At 33.5% G+C, this 15418-nt stretch overlaps 2 protein-coding genes across 10 annotated transcripts in view; one reads left to right on the forward strand and one right to left on the reverse strand.

Moving 5' to 3' along the window:
- Pgm3 (phosphoglucomutase 3) overlaps window positions 1-451 on the forward strand; it is a 35339-nt gene extending 34888 nt beyond the window's left edge. For both annotated transcript variants that reach the window (XM_058575913.1, XM_046432075.2), the window contains one exon: window positions 315-451. In XM_058575913.1, the coding sequence (XP_058431896.1) occupies window positions 315-340 (26 nt within the window). In that variant the 3' untranslated portion in view covers window positions 341-451. The remainder of the gene's footprint in view (window positions 1-314) is intronic.
- Window positions 1-15418, reverse strand: part of Dop1a (DOP1 leucine zipper like protein A) — a 108497-nt gene that overhangs the window by 12777 nt on the left and 80302 nt on the right. For all 8 annotated transcript variants that reach the window (XM_058575905.1, XM_058575902.1, XM_058575907.1 and 5 more), the window contains 9 exons: window positions 11316-11450; window positions 9029-9084; window positions 7768-7872; window positions 2493-2559; window positions 2099-2243; window positions 1847-1926; window positions 823-932; window positions 405-554; window positions 203-264 (listed from right to left, as the gene is read on the reverse strand). In XM_058575905.1, the coding sequence (XP_058431888.1) occupies window positions 203-264; window positions 405-554; window positions 823-932; window positions 1847-1926; window positions 2099-2243; window positions 2493-2559; window positions 7768-7872; window positions 9029-9084; window positions 11316-11450 (910 nt within the window). The remainder of the gene's footprint in view (window positions 1-202; window positions 265-404; window positions 555-822; window positions 933-1846; window positions 1927-2098; window positions 2244-2492; window positions 2560-7767; window positions 7873-9028; window positions 9085-11315; window positions 11451-15418) is intronic.

The raw sequence follows: 15418 nt of genomic DNA on the forward strand, positions 1-15418 counted from the left end.
ATTTAAAACCAAATTAGACATAGTCCCTTTTTGTCACTAGTTGCCTCAAAAAGTAAGCTGTTTTTCTAAGTTTTAATATTATATTTCCATAGGATACAATATACAGCTTGACAATGAGCTAATACACTAGTTTCCAGAAATCAGCAAGTAAATAATGAGAATGAATTACATACTGCTTCCATTGTCACCTCACAATACTCACTCATTAGATCTCTAAATGTTGTCTTATCATGTGTCATCAGATTATCCATAATTGCTCTCCAACTGTAAAAGATTATGATATGTAATTAATATTTTGTTCTTCTTGTTATCAGTAAAGCATTCTAACTTTGAAGGATAGTAACTGACTTCAAAATACTGTGAGATGCATTATCACTTTGAACGAAAGCAAGAGTATGACATACTGATTAACACAAGAGGCATCCATCTGAAAAAAACTGGGATCCATGAAGAGGTCAAAGGCTTCTTTTTTCCAAGCTCTCCGTGTATACTGATACCCGCTAAGACTGCTGAGCAGCTGGACACAGGCTCGATAACTAGGTGCATTATGTGCACTATAAGAAAGAAAGACTATCTTAATCTCTGTTTTAATTTTAATCATATTAAATTATGTAATTGCTCACATTTACCCAAGCCAATAATGACATAAGGACACAAAATTGCACCATAAGAAAAAAATAACATTAATAAAAATTTTAACTGTATAATAAAAGGTAAGAATGTCATCTTGTGGTTAATTACAAAAATGGCAGTAAGGAAACAGAACTTGTTACTAAAGGTTATGAATTAATTTGATTCTATTTATAAAAATAATAATAGTACCTGTGATTTCGGAGGTAGGGAACAACATAATGCATAATGTTTACAAGTAAAGGAATAACTCGCTCCTTTTCATCACTATAGAAAACCATATCTAAAAGATGAGCCAAAACCTATAAAACATAAGGAAAGTGAATAATCTATGAGCTGAAACATCATCTAGAAGCAACTTGGTTTTCAGTTTGTAAAGAAACCTAGAACACCTTAAAATTAGAAGAATCTAAATGAGATCTCCTTAAATCATTTTTATATTAGTGGTTTCTGCCATAACCTGACTTTTTGGTTCCATTATAGCTATAGGATATAAATATGAACAGATTTTGCTATTTCTAACTGAGGTGGGTAAGTACAAAAAAGAGTTCAAAGAATCTTCTAATATGACAGTGAGTAAACAGTGAATTTAGGATGAGAAACTCATTTTCTTCTGAGTCAGTTAAAAGAAGGCTTGGAAAATCCAAACAAAGGAACTGGACTGCTCAAGTTCCAATACTGTCAATAGTTATAATAAACATAATAGTTACATCTATTAATAGTTATAATATACTTAGTCAAAATTTTGTCATGTTTTTAAAGCTCAGTGTTCACATCTGTAAAGGGAAAACATAGCTATATAACAGATAAAAACAGCTTGACAGAATGTATATGAAAATGTTTGCTAACAAGTAAAATGCTTAATAGTGAAAACATCATTATACTACGTCCACATTTCCTCACCACAGTAAAGCATGAAAGTACTTTTCTTAAAAAAAGACACTTTAAAAAAATAGTGCATGGGGAGAGGAAGTAACATCTAAAGCAATATCATAGGGAGGGGAAGCAACATCACTAATGTTGCATAAAATAATCCAAATATAGATAAGGTCAAAATCTTATATTTTTTTTCTTTTTATACAGTGATTTCTATAAGTTCAAACTAAAAATTACAAATATAAAATTTCAAATTAAAAACTTTCCTATAAGGATTACTTGTTAATATGGAATTAATGTTTGCTTCAGAGTTCATATGAAAAAACTTGACAATGATTACCTCAGAGAGTAAAGTCAATGCATGGACACTATACACAGAAGGAGTTATGTTCGAGGTTTCCATTGCAGGTGATAACATATCTAAATAAGAGAAAAGACAGGTAAACATACTGGTTAGTATTTTTCCACTGAAAAAGGCTACTTGCTAATAATGAGAAATGGTATTAGTATATGGTACTTATGTACTAACTGAAATGACTTCTTAGTGAATATATACTTACAAATAATAAACCTAAAAGTCTGAGAGCAATACCTTCAACATCAGATTCCAAGTTGGTTCCATCCACCATTATTTTGGGAGAAGGCTTAACTTCCAGATTTCGTCGTAGCCATGTTGTTTGTTCCAGAGAGGAACCAGCAATTGCACCAATAGCGTCCACTATTTTATGAGTCACATCCTAAGGAAACCAAGAAAAACAATTATATATGTAGACATGCACACATACATTTAGATACTGTATGTATGTGAACTTTTGTAGTTTTCTATTTTTTGACAATAGATATTTTACAATAAACATTGATGGTTTTTATAGAATATTTAGAATTGGAAGAAATTTCACAAGTTATCTTATAGACCCTTGCATTATCAAGTTGATAGCATTGAGAAATACACTTTTAGTAATAGCTCTGAATTCAGGATGCCATACCTGAAGGTCTCTTTGGTCTTTTTTATTTTCCAAACTGGGATTTTTCATAATAAACTCATTCAGAACTCTAAAAGGGCCATAAAAACAAAACAAAAAGTATTAGTCTAAAGAAAATGATGCAATCTAATTTCTTTCAATAAGGGGCTTTGTGGCCTCATTTACCATTTGAAGTATTTCATATATATATATATATATATATATATATATATACACACACACACACACATATATACATATACATTTTCTGTAACTCAATCAAAATGAACATATGCATTTAAAGACACATACAATGATAGTGTCAGCAGCATTATTTCTAAGAGCCAAAAAAACTAAAGGGAACGCAAATATGTTCGGCATCAGTAGAAGAGGCAAACTGTAGCACATTAATACAATGAGATACTAAAGAGCAACACAATCAGTTTAGCTACATGAATTGTAAGGATGAATCTCATAAACATAAGTGAATGAAAGATGCCAGATATAAGATAAAAATATTTATATATACCTATAGTTTGAAAATAAGGCAAAATCCATCTGAGGTGTTAGAATAGTGGTTATCTTTGGTGAGATTAAAGAACACTAGTAGTTCAGAGAGGTCCAGAAGGACACTGTTTTCTTTTTTTTTTTTCATGGAATTTTTTTTTTATTAGTTGCTCATGACAATACAATGATCTTGACATATCATACATTTGAATCAAATGGGGTATGAATTCTCATTTTTCCCAGTGTATAGGTTGCAGAATCACATTGGTTATACAGCCACATATATGCATACAGCAATTCTAGTGTCTATGTTATTCTGCTGCCCTTCCTATCCCCCCTTCCCTTCCCTCCCTCCCATCACCTCTCTCTACCCAATCTAATGTGACACATTTCTCTCTTTTTTTTCTTCCCCCCACCTCATCATACATGTATTTTGTATAATGATGAGGGTCTCCTTCCATCTTCTGTGCAATTCCCCTTCTCCCTCCCATTCCCTCCCATCTCTCTTCCTTATTTAGTGGTAATCTTCTTCTTATGCTCTTCCTCCCTACTCTATTTTGAGTCACCCCCCTTATATCAGAGAAGACATTCAGCATTTGTTTTTTTGGGATTGGCTAACTTCACTTAGCATAATCTGCTCTAATGCCATCCATTTCCCTGCAAATGCCATGATCTTGTTATTTTTTAGTGCTGCATAATATTCCATTGTGTATAAATGCCACATTTTTTTTTTATCCGTTCATCTATTGAAGGGCATCTAGGTTGGTTCCACAATCTAGCTATTGTGAATTGTGCTGCTATAAACATTGATTTGGCTAGACTGGCTCTAGCTCAGTAGTTCCTTTGACACAGAATCTACAACTGTTTTGTTTCTTAATCTGAGTTTGTGATTATACGATTGATATGCTCACTTTTTACATACTTTGAACTTGTGGAATTGTATACTATTTATATGTTTTTCTATATGTGTAAGCAAAAACAAAAGCTCTCCAACCTTAAAATTGTAACATAATAATAGTATATTGCCATGTATAAAAACAGATTAATAATCCTTCATGAAGAAAAAAATTTCCGTTGTTTGAGAAGATTTTACTCAATATTTACTGACTTGATTTTTTAAAAGATAAATTATATGCATAATTATTTCCAAACTAACATTCAAAGAGCAACCTTTACACTAATTTCTATTTTGTAATTAGTGAATTTAGAGGATCAGTAGAATGGTTGGGAGAAAAAAAAAAAGCAAAGCCACCAGAAATTATAAAAAGGGAATTAGGTTTCTAGTATGAATAAAAATGTTCAACTCTTTAATGTTCAGTCTGAGTACACAAAGGAGATAGGGTCCTTTATTATCTAAGAAAGGAAGAAAAGGTAGATAAGGAAACAAAAAAATCTTGTAGGGGAAAAGTTACAAATCACAATAGATGGTCTTAATTTTTTAATGAAATTAACCAGAAGAGTTATCTGGTGTTGATTCAGAGAACTATAGATATATTCCCTTTATGAGCCTTACAACTCCAAGTTAGGTAAGCATATAGTTTCTTGCCTGACGGATGGGAAAATAGTTTGGGAGAAGTTTACTAATGTACCGAAGGTCATAGAGAGGAGGGTTGGCACTTGAGATTAGAAAATCAGAAATCTTTATGAGAATGTTGCTTGATTCAAGTGTCTACATTTATTTCTCATCCTTAAAAATCATACACATTAGGTATCTAAACAACTTCTGACCCAGCAATTTCAGACATTTTGTCTACTGCTCTTTTCATTACACTGTTAGTATCTAAAACTTCTTCAGGTTTTGATTTAGATAATTTTCAAAATTGGTAGCATAAGGATCTAAGGATCATCATGATCACTGATTTTTTAAGCAGGATCTCAAGTTTACCATGCCTGGGCTGGACCCTGAGTATTAACTCAGCTATGGCATGATGATCTGTTCTCCCTAAGCTCTCCCCATCTTCCTATCATGTTTTCTCTGTTTACTGATGGAAGACTCTTCCCATATTTACCAGAACATTCAAGGTCATCTTACTGAATCCTCCCCTCCTCTTCCATTTCATAGACCATTGGTTGCCAAACTAAAATTATTAAAGACAATAAGCGGGGCTGGGGTTATAGCTCAGTGGTAGAGTGCTTGCCTAGCATGTGTAAGGCACTGGGTTCAATCCTCAGCACCACATAAAAATAAGTAATTAAACAAAGGCATTGTGTCCATCTACAACAACAACAACAACAAAATGTAAAAAAAAAACAAAAAACAATAAGGGTAGAAGCTAAGTCTATGAATATATAATTGCAATCAACAAGCAAAATTGTTGGGGCTGGGGATGTGGCTCAAGCGGTAGCGTGCTCGCCTGGCATGCGTGCGGCCCGGGTTCGATCCTCAGCACCACATACAAACAAAGATGTTGTGTCCGCCAATAACTAAAAAATAAAATATTAAAATTCTCTCTCTAAAAAAAAAAAAAAAAAAAAAAAAAACAAGCAAAATTGTAACAGCTGTAGAAGTTGACTAAAAGTTCTTTCTTTATATTTGGTTGATTTTATAGCCATTCAGTGTGGTAACATGCTGGCTGTTATGGGCTATTATTAATAACATCATTGAGGTAATGTAAAAATGTTGAGAGAAAGGTTACCCTATATTCTCATCTCCCTTATGTCTTTAACAGTCCTTTTCAAACTTGGTGTGTGTACAAGCACTTGGTGATCTTGTTCAAATGCAATTCTGATTCAGGTCAGTCTGAAATGGAGCCTGAGATTATACATTTCTACCAAGATGCCATCTGGTAAACTGCAGTTGATTCCGATGCTGGTCATCACAGGACCAAATTCTGAGTGGTAAAGCCTTAAAGAAAAGCACCCTTCTTCCTCACTCTTAAAACTGTCATTTTCAATTCTTTATCCCCTTCCAGCTGTCTCTGAAATCTGGTACTATCAATGAGACCTCTTCTCTTTAAAATATGCTAGCACTCTCCACTTAGGTAACATCTGTTAATGGCCACGCAGTGTTCTAAGAATTTAACAAATATTAACTCATTTAATCCTCGTAACAACTTTAAGAGAGTAGGCACGACTATCATCCCCATTTTATATTTTTGTTTTATTGAAGTACTGGGGATTGAACCCAGGGGTGCTCTACCACAGTTATATCCCCAGCCTTTTATTATTATTATTTTTTATTTTTTAGACTGTGTCTTTCTAAGTGTTTAGGCTGGCCTCAAACTTGAGATCCTTCTGCATCAGAATCCCAAGTTGCTAGGATTACAGGTTGTTATGTATCAGCACCATGAGAGAGATATTAAGCAACAAGCCCAAAGTCTCACAGCTAATAGGTAAAGGAACTGATGAGTTCTATTTTGGTGGGCAGGGCTGGTACTGGGGATTGAACTCAGGGACACTCGACCATTAAGCCCCATTCCCAGCCCCATTTTGTTTTTTATTTAGAGACAGGGTCTCACTGAAATGCTTAGCACCTTGCTTTTGCTGAGGCTAGCTTTAAACTTGTGATCCTGTCATAGCCCCTTGAGCTGCTGGGATTATAGATGCGCGCCACTGTGCCCAGCTGGGAGCTGACAGCATCTTTCCTGGTAGGTACTCAACATCTGCAGCCTTTCCTTAACATTAAAAGGTCAACTTTTAAACCACATGTTCTGCTACACTCTCATTTATCTCTTTTCATTAAACAGCTTCAAGAATAATCCATTTTCACTCTAATCCTTTGCTGTTAACATTTGTTCTTACTACTTCACCAAATTTCTCTCTTCTAAATCACAATACCTCTCCAAATCATAAAAATATCACTCACAAATCTTTCTTACCTTTCTGAAGGTTCCTTTTAATCTACTTCTGTTCTTGAAACACTGAATAAACCTGGATTTCTTCTAATTTTCTGGTATTTCCTATTCTATCTCCATTGCTGGCCTCTTTTCCTTATTTGTCTTATTCTTGAATCTCATTGTCAATAGTTCACACCCTCCTCACCTCTCACTTGAAAAATAATTGCTAGCCCTGTCTTCCTGCCCTCTAATATAATCCTGCTTAGTAACTTGCCAGAGTCATGCTCCTCCTCAAACCTGCAATCAATCCATCCCCTACCTAAGACCAAATTACTTAAAATAAAATTCAAGGTCATTCCCTATCTGGCTCCCATCTCCTTTGTGACCCACACTAAAGTTCCACTACTTCATTGCCTGTACATTGCTTGCTACAGTGTACCCTTCTCCTCCTGTCTACATAAAGGCTTTCTGCTCTTACCACATTTATGTACTAAGCAAATATTTATTAGAGACCTATTATGAAGTAAGAATCATTATTCTGAGCAAAAAATATACTGTTCCTGACATGATGATGCTTGCTATTAAGTAAGGGTAACTGGCATTTATCCAACAATCATACAAATTAATAATAGAGATCAGTAAACTCCAAGACACACAGAGAAAATGAGTTTCCAGTGAATGTTTATGATCATCTTCCAGCTCAAATGCCCATTCTCTGAACTTCCCATTCAGCCATGCCACTCACCTGTCTTCTTTCCATTCCCACATTCCCTCCAAGTGCTGTTGTAAAATTTTATGTTAGTGCATTCATAGCTTGTGTATGTGTAAACACACATTGTTCCCTCCCCTCATCTCCTTTTTTACAGGCTTATACATCTAGTTCTGCAGTAGGTAGAGATACTAAAACATCTGTTATTCAATCATGAGGAAAATAAGCATTATACTTTTATTCAAAATAATACATTCTACTATATCTCCAGTCCTTCAAAAATATTTTTTTAAGTTAAATTACTTACCCAAGTATAAGAAACTGCCCTGGTGCTGGAAGACTCAGTTGTATAGAGTCTTTTAGAAGTATCAGCAGTGATGCCCAGCTATCCACTAAATTGGGCACTGGAATTCTGCAAGATAAATGTAGTTTGCATATATAAAAAGCCACAGTAAATTTTAATTTCCTTTATATCTTCCTGCAGTCTAACATATTTTTCTACTAGTGTCTTGGAAACATTCTAAATCCTTATAGACTAGGATAAATCAAAATTCCTAAAAGCATCACATTTTCTACTAATAATATATAAAAAGAAAACTGAGCACATCTGGAATACTTAGTGTGATTCTTAATATATAAATTTGGCTATACAAATTTCTTTTCACATGAACTCTCAAAAGTAAAATACAACTGCAATAATTTTCAGTTTAATTACTGACATTAGAGTCAACTACTCCCTACCCTGATAGACTTTCCTCTTATGTTAGGTCTTTCTCCTTCACCTATAAATCACCACCTTATGTTAGGGAAGGCTGTCAATCTATCTTGAACACCAGTCTCTCACCTGTAAAGTAATTAAGATGATTTTTGTTTCATCCTAGCTCTAACATTAACACCTTTCCATTATCTAAACTCATATTCCAGAAAGTCCTTGCTCTGTCACAATCAATTTAAAAACTCTAAATAACTTAACTTTATAAATTATTAGTGATGAATCACAAGTGGACTATGAATTTGATTATTAAAATGTAATTACCCAAAGAGGGAGGATTAAGATTCAAGCTCCTAAGTAAGAATTTTATCAAAACTCAGATCCACTAACTTCTTCTATTCAGGGGTCAGGTAAATGCAAAATGGGACATCAAATAAGAAGGTATTTCATGTTATTCCTAAAATAAAAACTTTACAAAGCAGATTGGATTGCTACATGTTTACCTACATCAAAGTTATAATCAATTCAATGGAAATAAGCATGATTTCAAGAATAGCTTCAGCTTTTCACTGATATTTAAATGATTTTCTTACAATTTAGTGTTTTAACATTTAGTTTTCTTCAATACCCTTAGGTCTTTTGACTTTAGGATTTCCATGGATGGGTCATTAGGATACCCACAATATCTATTAATATATTCAAATTCAGTGTTACTGTTTTTAGCATTTGTTCTTTTAGTTTTGGGGAAAACAAAAACAAAAAGAACTAGAAAGAAAGAATGAATTCAGGTAACTTTCCTCTTATATTTCCTAACCTTTATACATCCTTAAGGAAAGATCCACATCAGTAATCTTACCTTTGAATATAAGCATAGAAAAACTGAAGCATGCAGACTTCCAAAGAAAGATGTTTCTATAAACAAAAGAAATCAATTTTATAGAGAAGAAAAATGTTGCCTTTGCTTTTTCACTGTTGTTAACTACTCTGTATCTGTCAGGTTTTAATAAAAAATTAAAGAAAGCAAAATCAAATGCAAGTTTATCATAAAAACATGCAATGCTCTTTTATTTAATAGAGACAATTCATAATACAAGAGATATTTAAAAAGTTGAAAATAAATGGAAGGAATGGAAAGATTCTCAAGTTTTCCTCCCACATATCCAGAATTGACACTCTACCAGTCACTTTTAAATGATTACACTGTATGTATCAGAACTATTTTTATTTTAAGTAGCTTAAGCTTGGTGTTTTGGTGTTATCAGGATTAGGTTGAGATATGTAACCAAATGTATACTTGTATACTATTCATATCTGTTAAATTAGTATAGTTGGTCAAATTTGGTATTTTTTTTTTTTTTTTTGTACTGGGAATTGAACCCAGAGGTGCTTAACCACTAGGCAACATCCCCAGCCCTTTTTTATATTTTATTTAGAGATAGGGTCTCACTGAGTTGCTAAGTGACTTGCTAATCTGTTGAGGATGGCTTTGAAGTATCGATCTTCCTGCCTCAGTCTCTAGAGTTGCTGGGATTACAGGTATGCGCCACTGTGCCTAGCAAATTTGGAATAATTATTAACAGTTTAAAATGTAGCTCTTAAATTAATAATACTACTGGTGCTGGGGTTGTGGCTCAGCAGTAGAGCGCTCGCCTAGCATGTACAAGGCCCTGGGTTTGATCCTCAGCACCACATAAAAATAAATAAAATAAAGGTATTTTGTCCACCTACAACTAAAAAAATAAATATTAAAAAATTAATAATACTGCTAAGTGTAGCACATAATAAAAAATACCTGTTCTTGAAAATTAGTAAAGGGCAAGAAAATGATATTAATGTCCATGGATATTTACACACTTGCTCTTTTTCATCCCCTCTATTTCCACAAAGGTTTTCTTGTTGATACCCAAAGAAGAATAAAATATCTATACCATTCCGAACTTAGTAAGGGGGCAGCATGTGGCATGGAGTCTGAATTTGTTTTTGTTTTCATAGCCTTCATGTATAGCCCAATATCTCGCTCAAAATATTAAGCTGAAATGAACTTTCACACACAAACAATAATAAATACTCCAGAAGTACCTTCAGAGTACTCAGGAAATTATTAAAAAGTAAGGACGCTACAGATGTATCTTAGTGATATAGGTCTTGCCTAGCATGTGTGAAGCACTGTAGCACTGTTGAAAAAAAGAAAAGAGGGGCTCATAAGGACATAGGACACTGATCATTCAGAAATATAGACACCTTTTTGTCTTTGGCAATTCAAGAAAAAGTTACAAAAATAAGAAAATTTAAAAAAATCAACATTTTCAGATACATGTAATAATTATTTTAAGCATTGTTATTATGGCTATTTTGGCTTTGTTCAAAGTTCAATATTCATTGTTGGTAAATCTTCCTAAGAAAATGTGACCTCTTGGGATTGCTTGAACAAAGAGTAGGAAAAGTCGAAAATTATATAAGTTTCCTAAATCATAGACTTTTATATTATGTTAGAGACAAAGCAATGTGAGAGACTGTTCATTTTCTACAGTCCTTACAAAACCCAGTAACATATAGGGTCAAAAAATGACACTGTCTAGAACTAAGATTATGGCAAAACTTGGGAAGTTTACAGAACTGAAAGATTCATTCAGAAAAGAAAGCAAAAGGGAAGCTGTAAAAAATGGTAAGGAACTTTGGGCTCTGGTATCTGTGTTCTTTAAACAACCAGAAAAATCTTCCCCAAGAATCTGGTCACATAGTTCATGACTGCTTTTGATGTACATATGGAGAAATGAGAGGCTAACTCCTCTACACTGCCTATGGGATTGATCAGACTAGCAGTCATTTCAGCCATTAATTTTTTTTTTTTTTAAATTAAAGCAGTAACATACAGGGTTGGGGTTATAGCTCAGTGGTAGAGCCCTTGCCTAGTGTGTGGCACTGGGTTCGATCCCCAGAGTCACATAAAAACAAATAAATAAAATAAAGGTATTGTGTCCATCTACAACTAAAAAAAATATTTTAAAAAAAGCAGTAATGCACAACTATCTTTGCAGTCTGCACTAGAGCTAAAAGGACATTGCTTATGACAAAAAACTCTTACCTATCAGCATCACTTCTGAGAATGAATTATGAATAAAAGCAAAGAAAAGGTTTCTTACTTTGTCCTTGGCTATGGCTGGAGGTTGCTTTAAAACTTCTTTCACAGTCTGGATAACAGTTTCTGCTCTCATGACACTGATTGAGCGAACGAGTTCCACTAGTAAAAGCTGTTCATCACTGGCTGCAGGAATGACCTGGATAATATATTACTGTATTTATTTATGTATGTGTGCAAACAGTTCCATAGTTGCAGAATTAAGAAAAGAATTTATAGCCTCTTTGTAACATAAAGAAGTCCCTTGGGTAACATAGGTAAAATTTATTTTATTAATCTATATAATATATATACATCATTTCAAAAAATCAAAATCAAAGAGGACAATAAGATCAGAAAAAACAGCAGTGCCTTGACCTATCCTATCCTTCTCATACCCCAAAGCAACCATGATCCATTTTTTAGTTCTTTTCTATTATTTCTAAATAACACATACTGGCATTTTTTCCTGTTTCATATATTTTTAAAAATTTACAAATTGTCTAGATTTCTTAATTTGGAAGACCAAAACTTAGCTCTCTTATACTTTTATTCCTATCATTTCAACATATTTATGCTGTTTTTATTTAGATCAATATCTAATGTTCATATGACTATCTGCGGTAGTGCTATATATTATGGTAACTTTGTATTTCTTCTTTTGAACAATATTTTGTTTTTTAGAGTTAATAAACTGCTTTTTTGTTTACCTCATTTTTTCTAAACCTACAACAAATTCATCCCTAGATGCTCCAACAACTGTAAATCCCCTCTAATTATATTTTCAAGTACTCCAAGTCATTAATCTTATACCTTTTCCTCATCCTCTTCTATTTTTTTCTCCTTGAGACATTTCTGTTAGACATCTTTCTGTTCTACCCTGAATTGGTACTCTCTAGGCTTGCTACACAGTGTCATGTTGATATTTGTCCTGTCACTATCATCCTGGAAGGTACCCTTGTTCTTCTGTGTTGGAACCCCTATTTTTTTGATCCTTGTCTTCTTACTTCTTGTTTTATGTGGAATAACTTCTTTGGTGGAGCTGCTTCTTCCAGTAGTTGAGAAACAGTGACTTTATTGATTTTTTTTTCTTTTGGAGATACTGCATGGCTGAAAATGCCATTAGTGTTATTGTCTGGCTATAGAATTATAGATTCAGATTTTGTTCCCATCAAAATTTCCAGTGTTCTGTTGACAAGTCTTATTATTTGATAAGACCAGTATTTTTTTTTGCTTAGTAGAAGATTTTAGGGTCTCCTCTTCATTCCCCAATGTTCTGAAATCAAATGTTGACTTTTGTATGGTATCTTTTCACAGTGCTAGACATAATCTGAAAATTTGTTTCCTTCATTTGTGAGGATTTTCTTGTAGAATTCAATATTTTTCTCATCTCATTTTTTTGTTCTATATTTCTGCAAAAAGAGTGAATCTCCAGTATAACTCCCTAATTATCTGTTTTATTCTATTTTCCTTATCTTTAAGCATATATTTCACTTCTTTATTTTCTTTACCTTTTTTTGGATAAGGAATTGAACCCAGGGATGCTTAACTACTGAGTAACACCATCCCCAGACTGTTTTTTGAATTTTTGAATTTTGAGACAGTGTCTTGCTAAGTTGCTCAGGACCTCATTAAGTTGCTGTGGCTGGCTTTTCACTTGTGATCCTCCTGCCTCAACCTCCCAAGCTTCTGGATTACATTAGGCATGTGCCACCACACCTGGTTATATTTCACTTCTGATAGTTATCTTCTAATATTTTACCACTTCCTATTCCAAACTTTCTACTGATTTTGCTTTTTTTTTTTTTGCTATGCAAAGAACATCCAAGAAAAAAATTTTTAATTTTTATAACTTCCTCATCCTACTTAATGGATGCAATAGGACCTTATCCATTGATGGACATTTTACTTTTTTTTTTTTTACATTATCTGTATTACTTGACTTTTTATTTATTTTTTGTTCTTTTTAGATATATATGACAGTATATTTTTACATATTTGTACAAACATGGAATATATCTTATTCTAATTAGGATCCCAGTCTTGTGGTTGTACATCATGTAGAGATTCATTGTGGTGTATTCACATATGTGTACATAGGAAAGTTGTGTCAGATTCATTCCATTGGCTTTTATTCCTATACTCTTCCCTTCCCTTAATTCCCCTTCGCCAAATCCAGTGAACTTCTATTCTTTAACCCTTTTGTTGCATGTTAGCACCCACATATCAGTGAGAACATCTGACCTTTGGGCTTTGGGGATTGGCTTATTTCACTTAACATGATAGTCTCCAGATCTATCTGTTTACCAGTAAAGTCATAAAGTCATTGTTTTTTATGGCTGAGTAATATTTCATTATGTAGACATCCACATTTTCTTTATCCATTCATCTGTTGAAGGGCACCTAAGTTGGTTCCATAGTTTAGCTATCATGAATTGAGCTGCTATAAACACTGATGTGGCTATACCACTGTAGTATGATGATTTTAAATCCTTTGGATACATACCAAGGAGTGGTATAATCATGTCAAATGGTGATTCCATTCCTTGTTTTTTGAGGAATCTCCACACTGCTTTCTACGGCAGTTGTACCAATTTCCAGTCCCTCTAGGAGTATATGAGTGTAGCCCTTTCCCACATTTTCACCAACATTTGTTACTTGTATTCTTGATAATTCTGACCAGGGTGACATGAAATCTCAAGTGTAGTTTTAATTTGCATTTCTCTTATTGCTACAGATATTTGCATTTCTCTTATTGCTACTTTTTTCATACATTTGTTGACCATTCATATTTCTTCTTCTGTGAAGCATCTGTTTAGTTCCTTTTCCCACTTAGTGACTGAGTTATTTGTTTTCTTGGTGTTAAGTTTTTTGAGTTCTTTATTTGAAATATAAAATATGAAATAATTGTACATATATGGGTTTTTCTCTGTGTCATCTATTCTGTTCCATTGGTCTTCATGTCTGTTTTGGTGCCAATACCATGCTGTTTTTGTTACTATAGCTCTGTAGTATAATTTAAGGTCTGGTATTATGATGCTTCCTGCTTTGCTTTTCTCACTAAGGATTGCTTTGGCTATCTACTCTGGGTCCCTTATTTTTCCAGATGAATTTCATGTATTCATTCTATGTATAATGCTGTTGGAATTTTAATAGGAATTGCATTAAATCTGTTTAGCACTTTTGGTAGTATGGCCATTTTGACAATATTAATTCTGCCTATGTATGAACATGAGAGATCTTTCCATCTTCAATTTCTTCTTTTAGAATTCTGTAGTTTTCATTGTAGAGTTCTTTCACCTCTTTTTTTTTTTCCTGTTTGTTTTAGTCAATTGTGAGTGAGATAATTTTCCTATCTGCCAAACTTTCTAAAATCAAATTTTTGGGATCTTTATCACATTAGATTTTCTTCACATGACTAGTAATCCTTGGTTCTCTATTCATGTTTAAAAATGACTCTTATACTAATACATTAATACATACAGAGTGCTTATTCAATAAGTGAGTCTCCCCTTTTCACCTTCTTTCTCTCTTCTTTAATATTTCTTTTAATTTATATCACTCTAAGAAATATTATTTCTGTCATTTAGGTAGTTAAGTGGAGAAGTCTCAATTTGAAATCTAAGGATCTAGTTTCAAAGTTTAGACTCTTAAGCACTATGTTAATATTACCTTTCAAAAACAAAAAGTGACGGAATACTGTGTATTCATGTGTAAGACTAAGGACTGGTATGCTTCCCTGTGTGGTGATAGCCAATATTTTTGTTAGGGGACTAAAGTCAGGTCATTTTCCCAGAGAGAAAGCCTCATTCAAATCTCAAATCTCCTACCTGGAGACTATATGGTTTCCTGGCAACTCACTGGAGTGAGGCTAATTTCCATTTTTCATTATAGATTGAGTATTCCTAATTAAAAAATCTGAAATCTGAAATGCTCTGAAATCTAACTTATTGAGTATCACGTTGGTGCTTGTTTTAGTCAGTTTTTGCATTGCTGTGACCAAAATACCTGAGAATACAACTTAGAAGAGGAAAAATTTATTTGAGGCTCATTATTTCAGAGGTCTCAGTCCATAGATGGTTGACTCCACTGCTGTGTACTCAAGTTTAGGCAGCATATCATGAAAGA

The sequence above is a fragment of the Marmota monax genome, unplaced genomic scaffold (assembly GCF_021218885.2).
Source record: "Marmota monax isolate L192 unplaced genomic scaffold, Marmota_monax_Labrador192_F-V1.1 WCK01_AAM20220418_F8-fsc00013, whole genome shotgun sequence".
In the NCBI taxonomy this organism is placed as follows: domain Eukaryota; kingdom Metazoa; phylum Chordata; class Mammalia; order Rodentia; family Sciuridae; genus Marmota; species Marmota monax.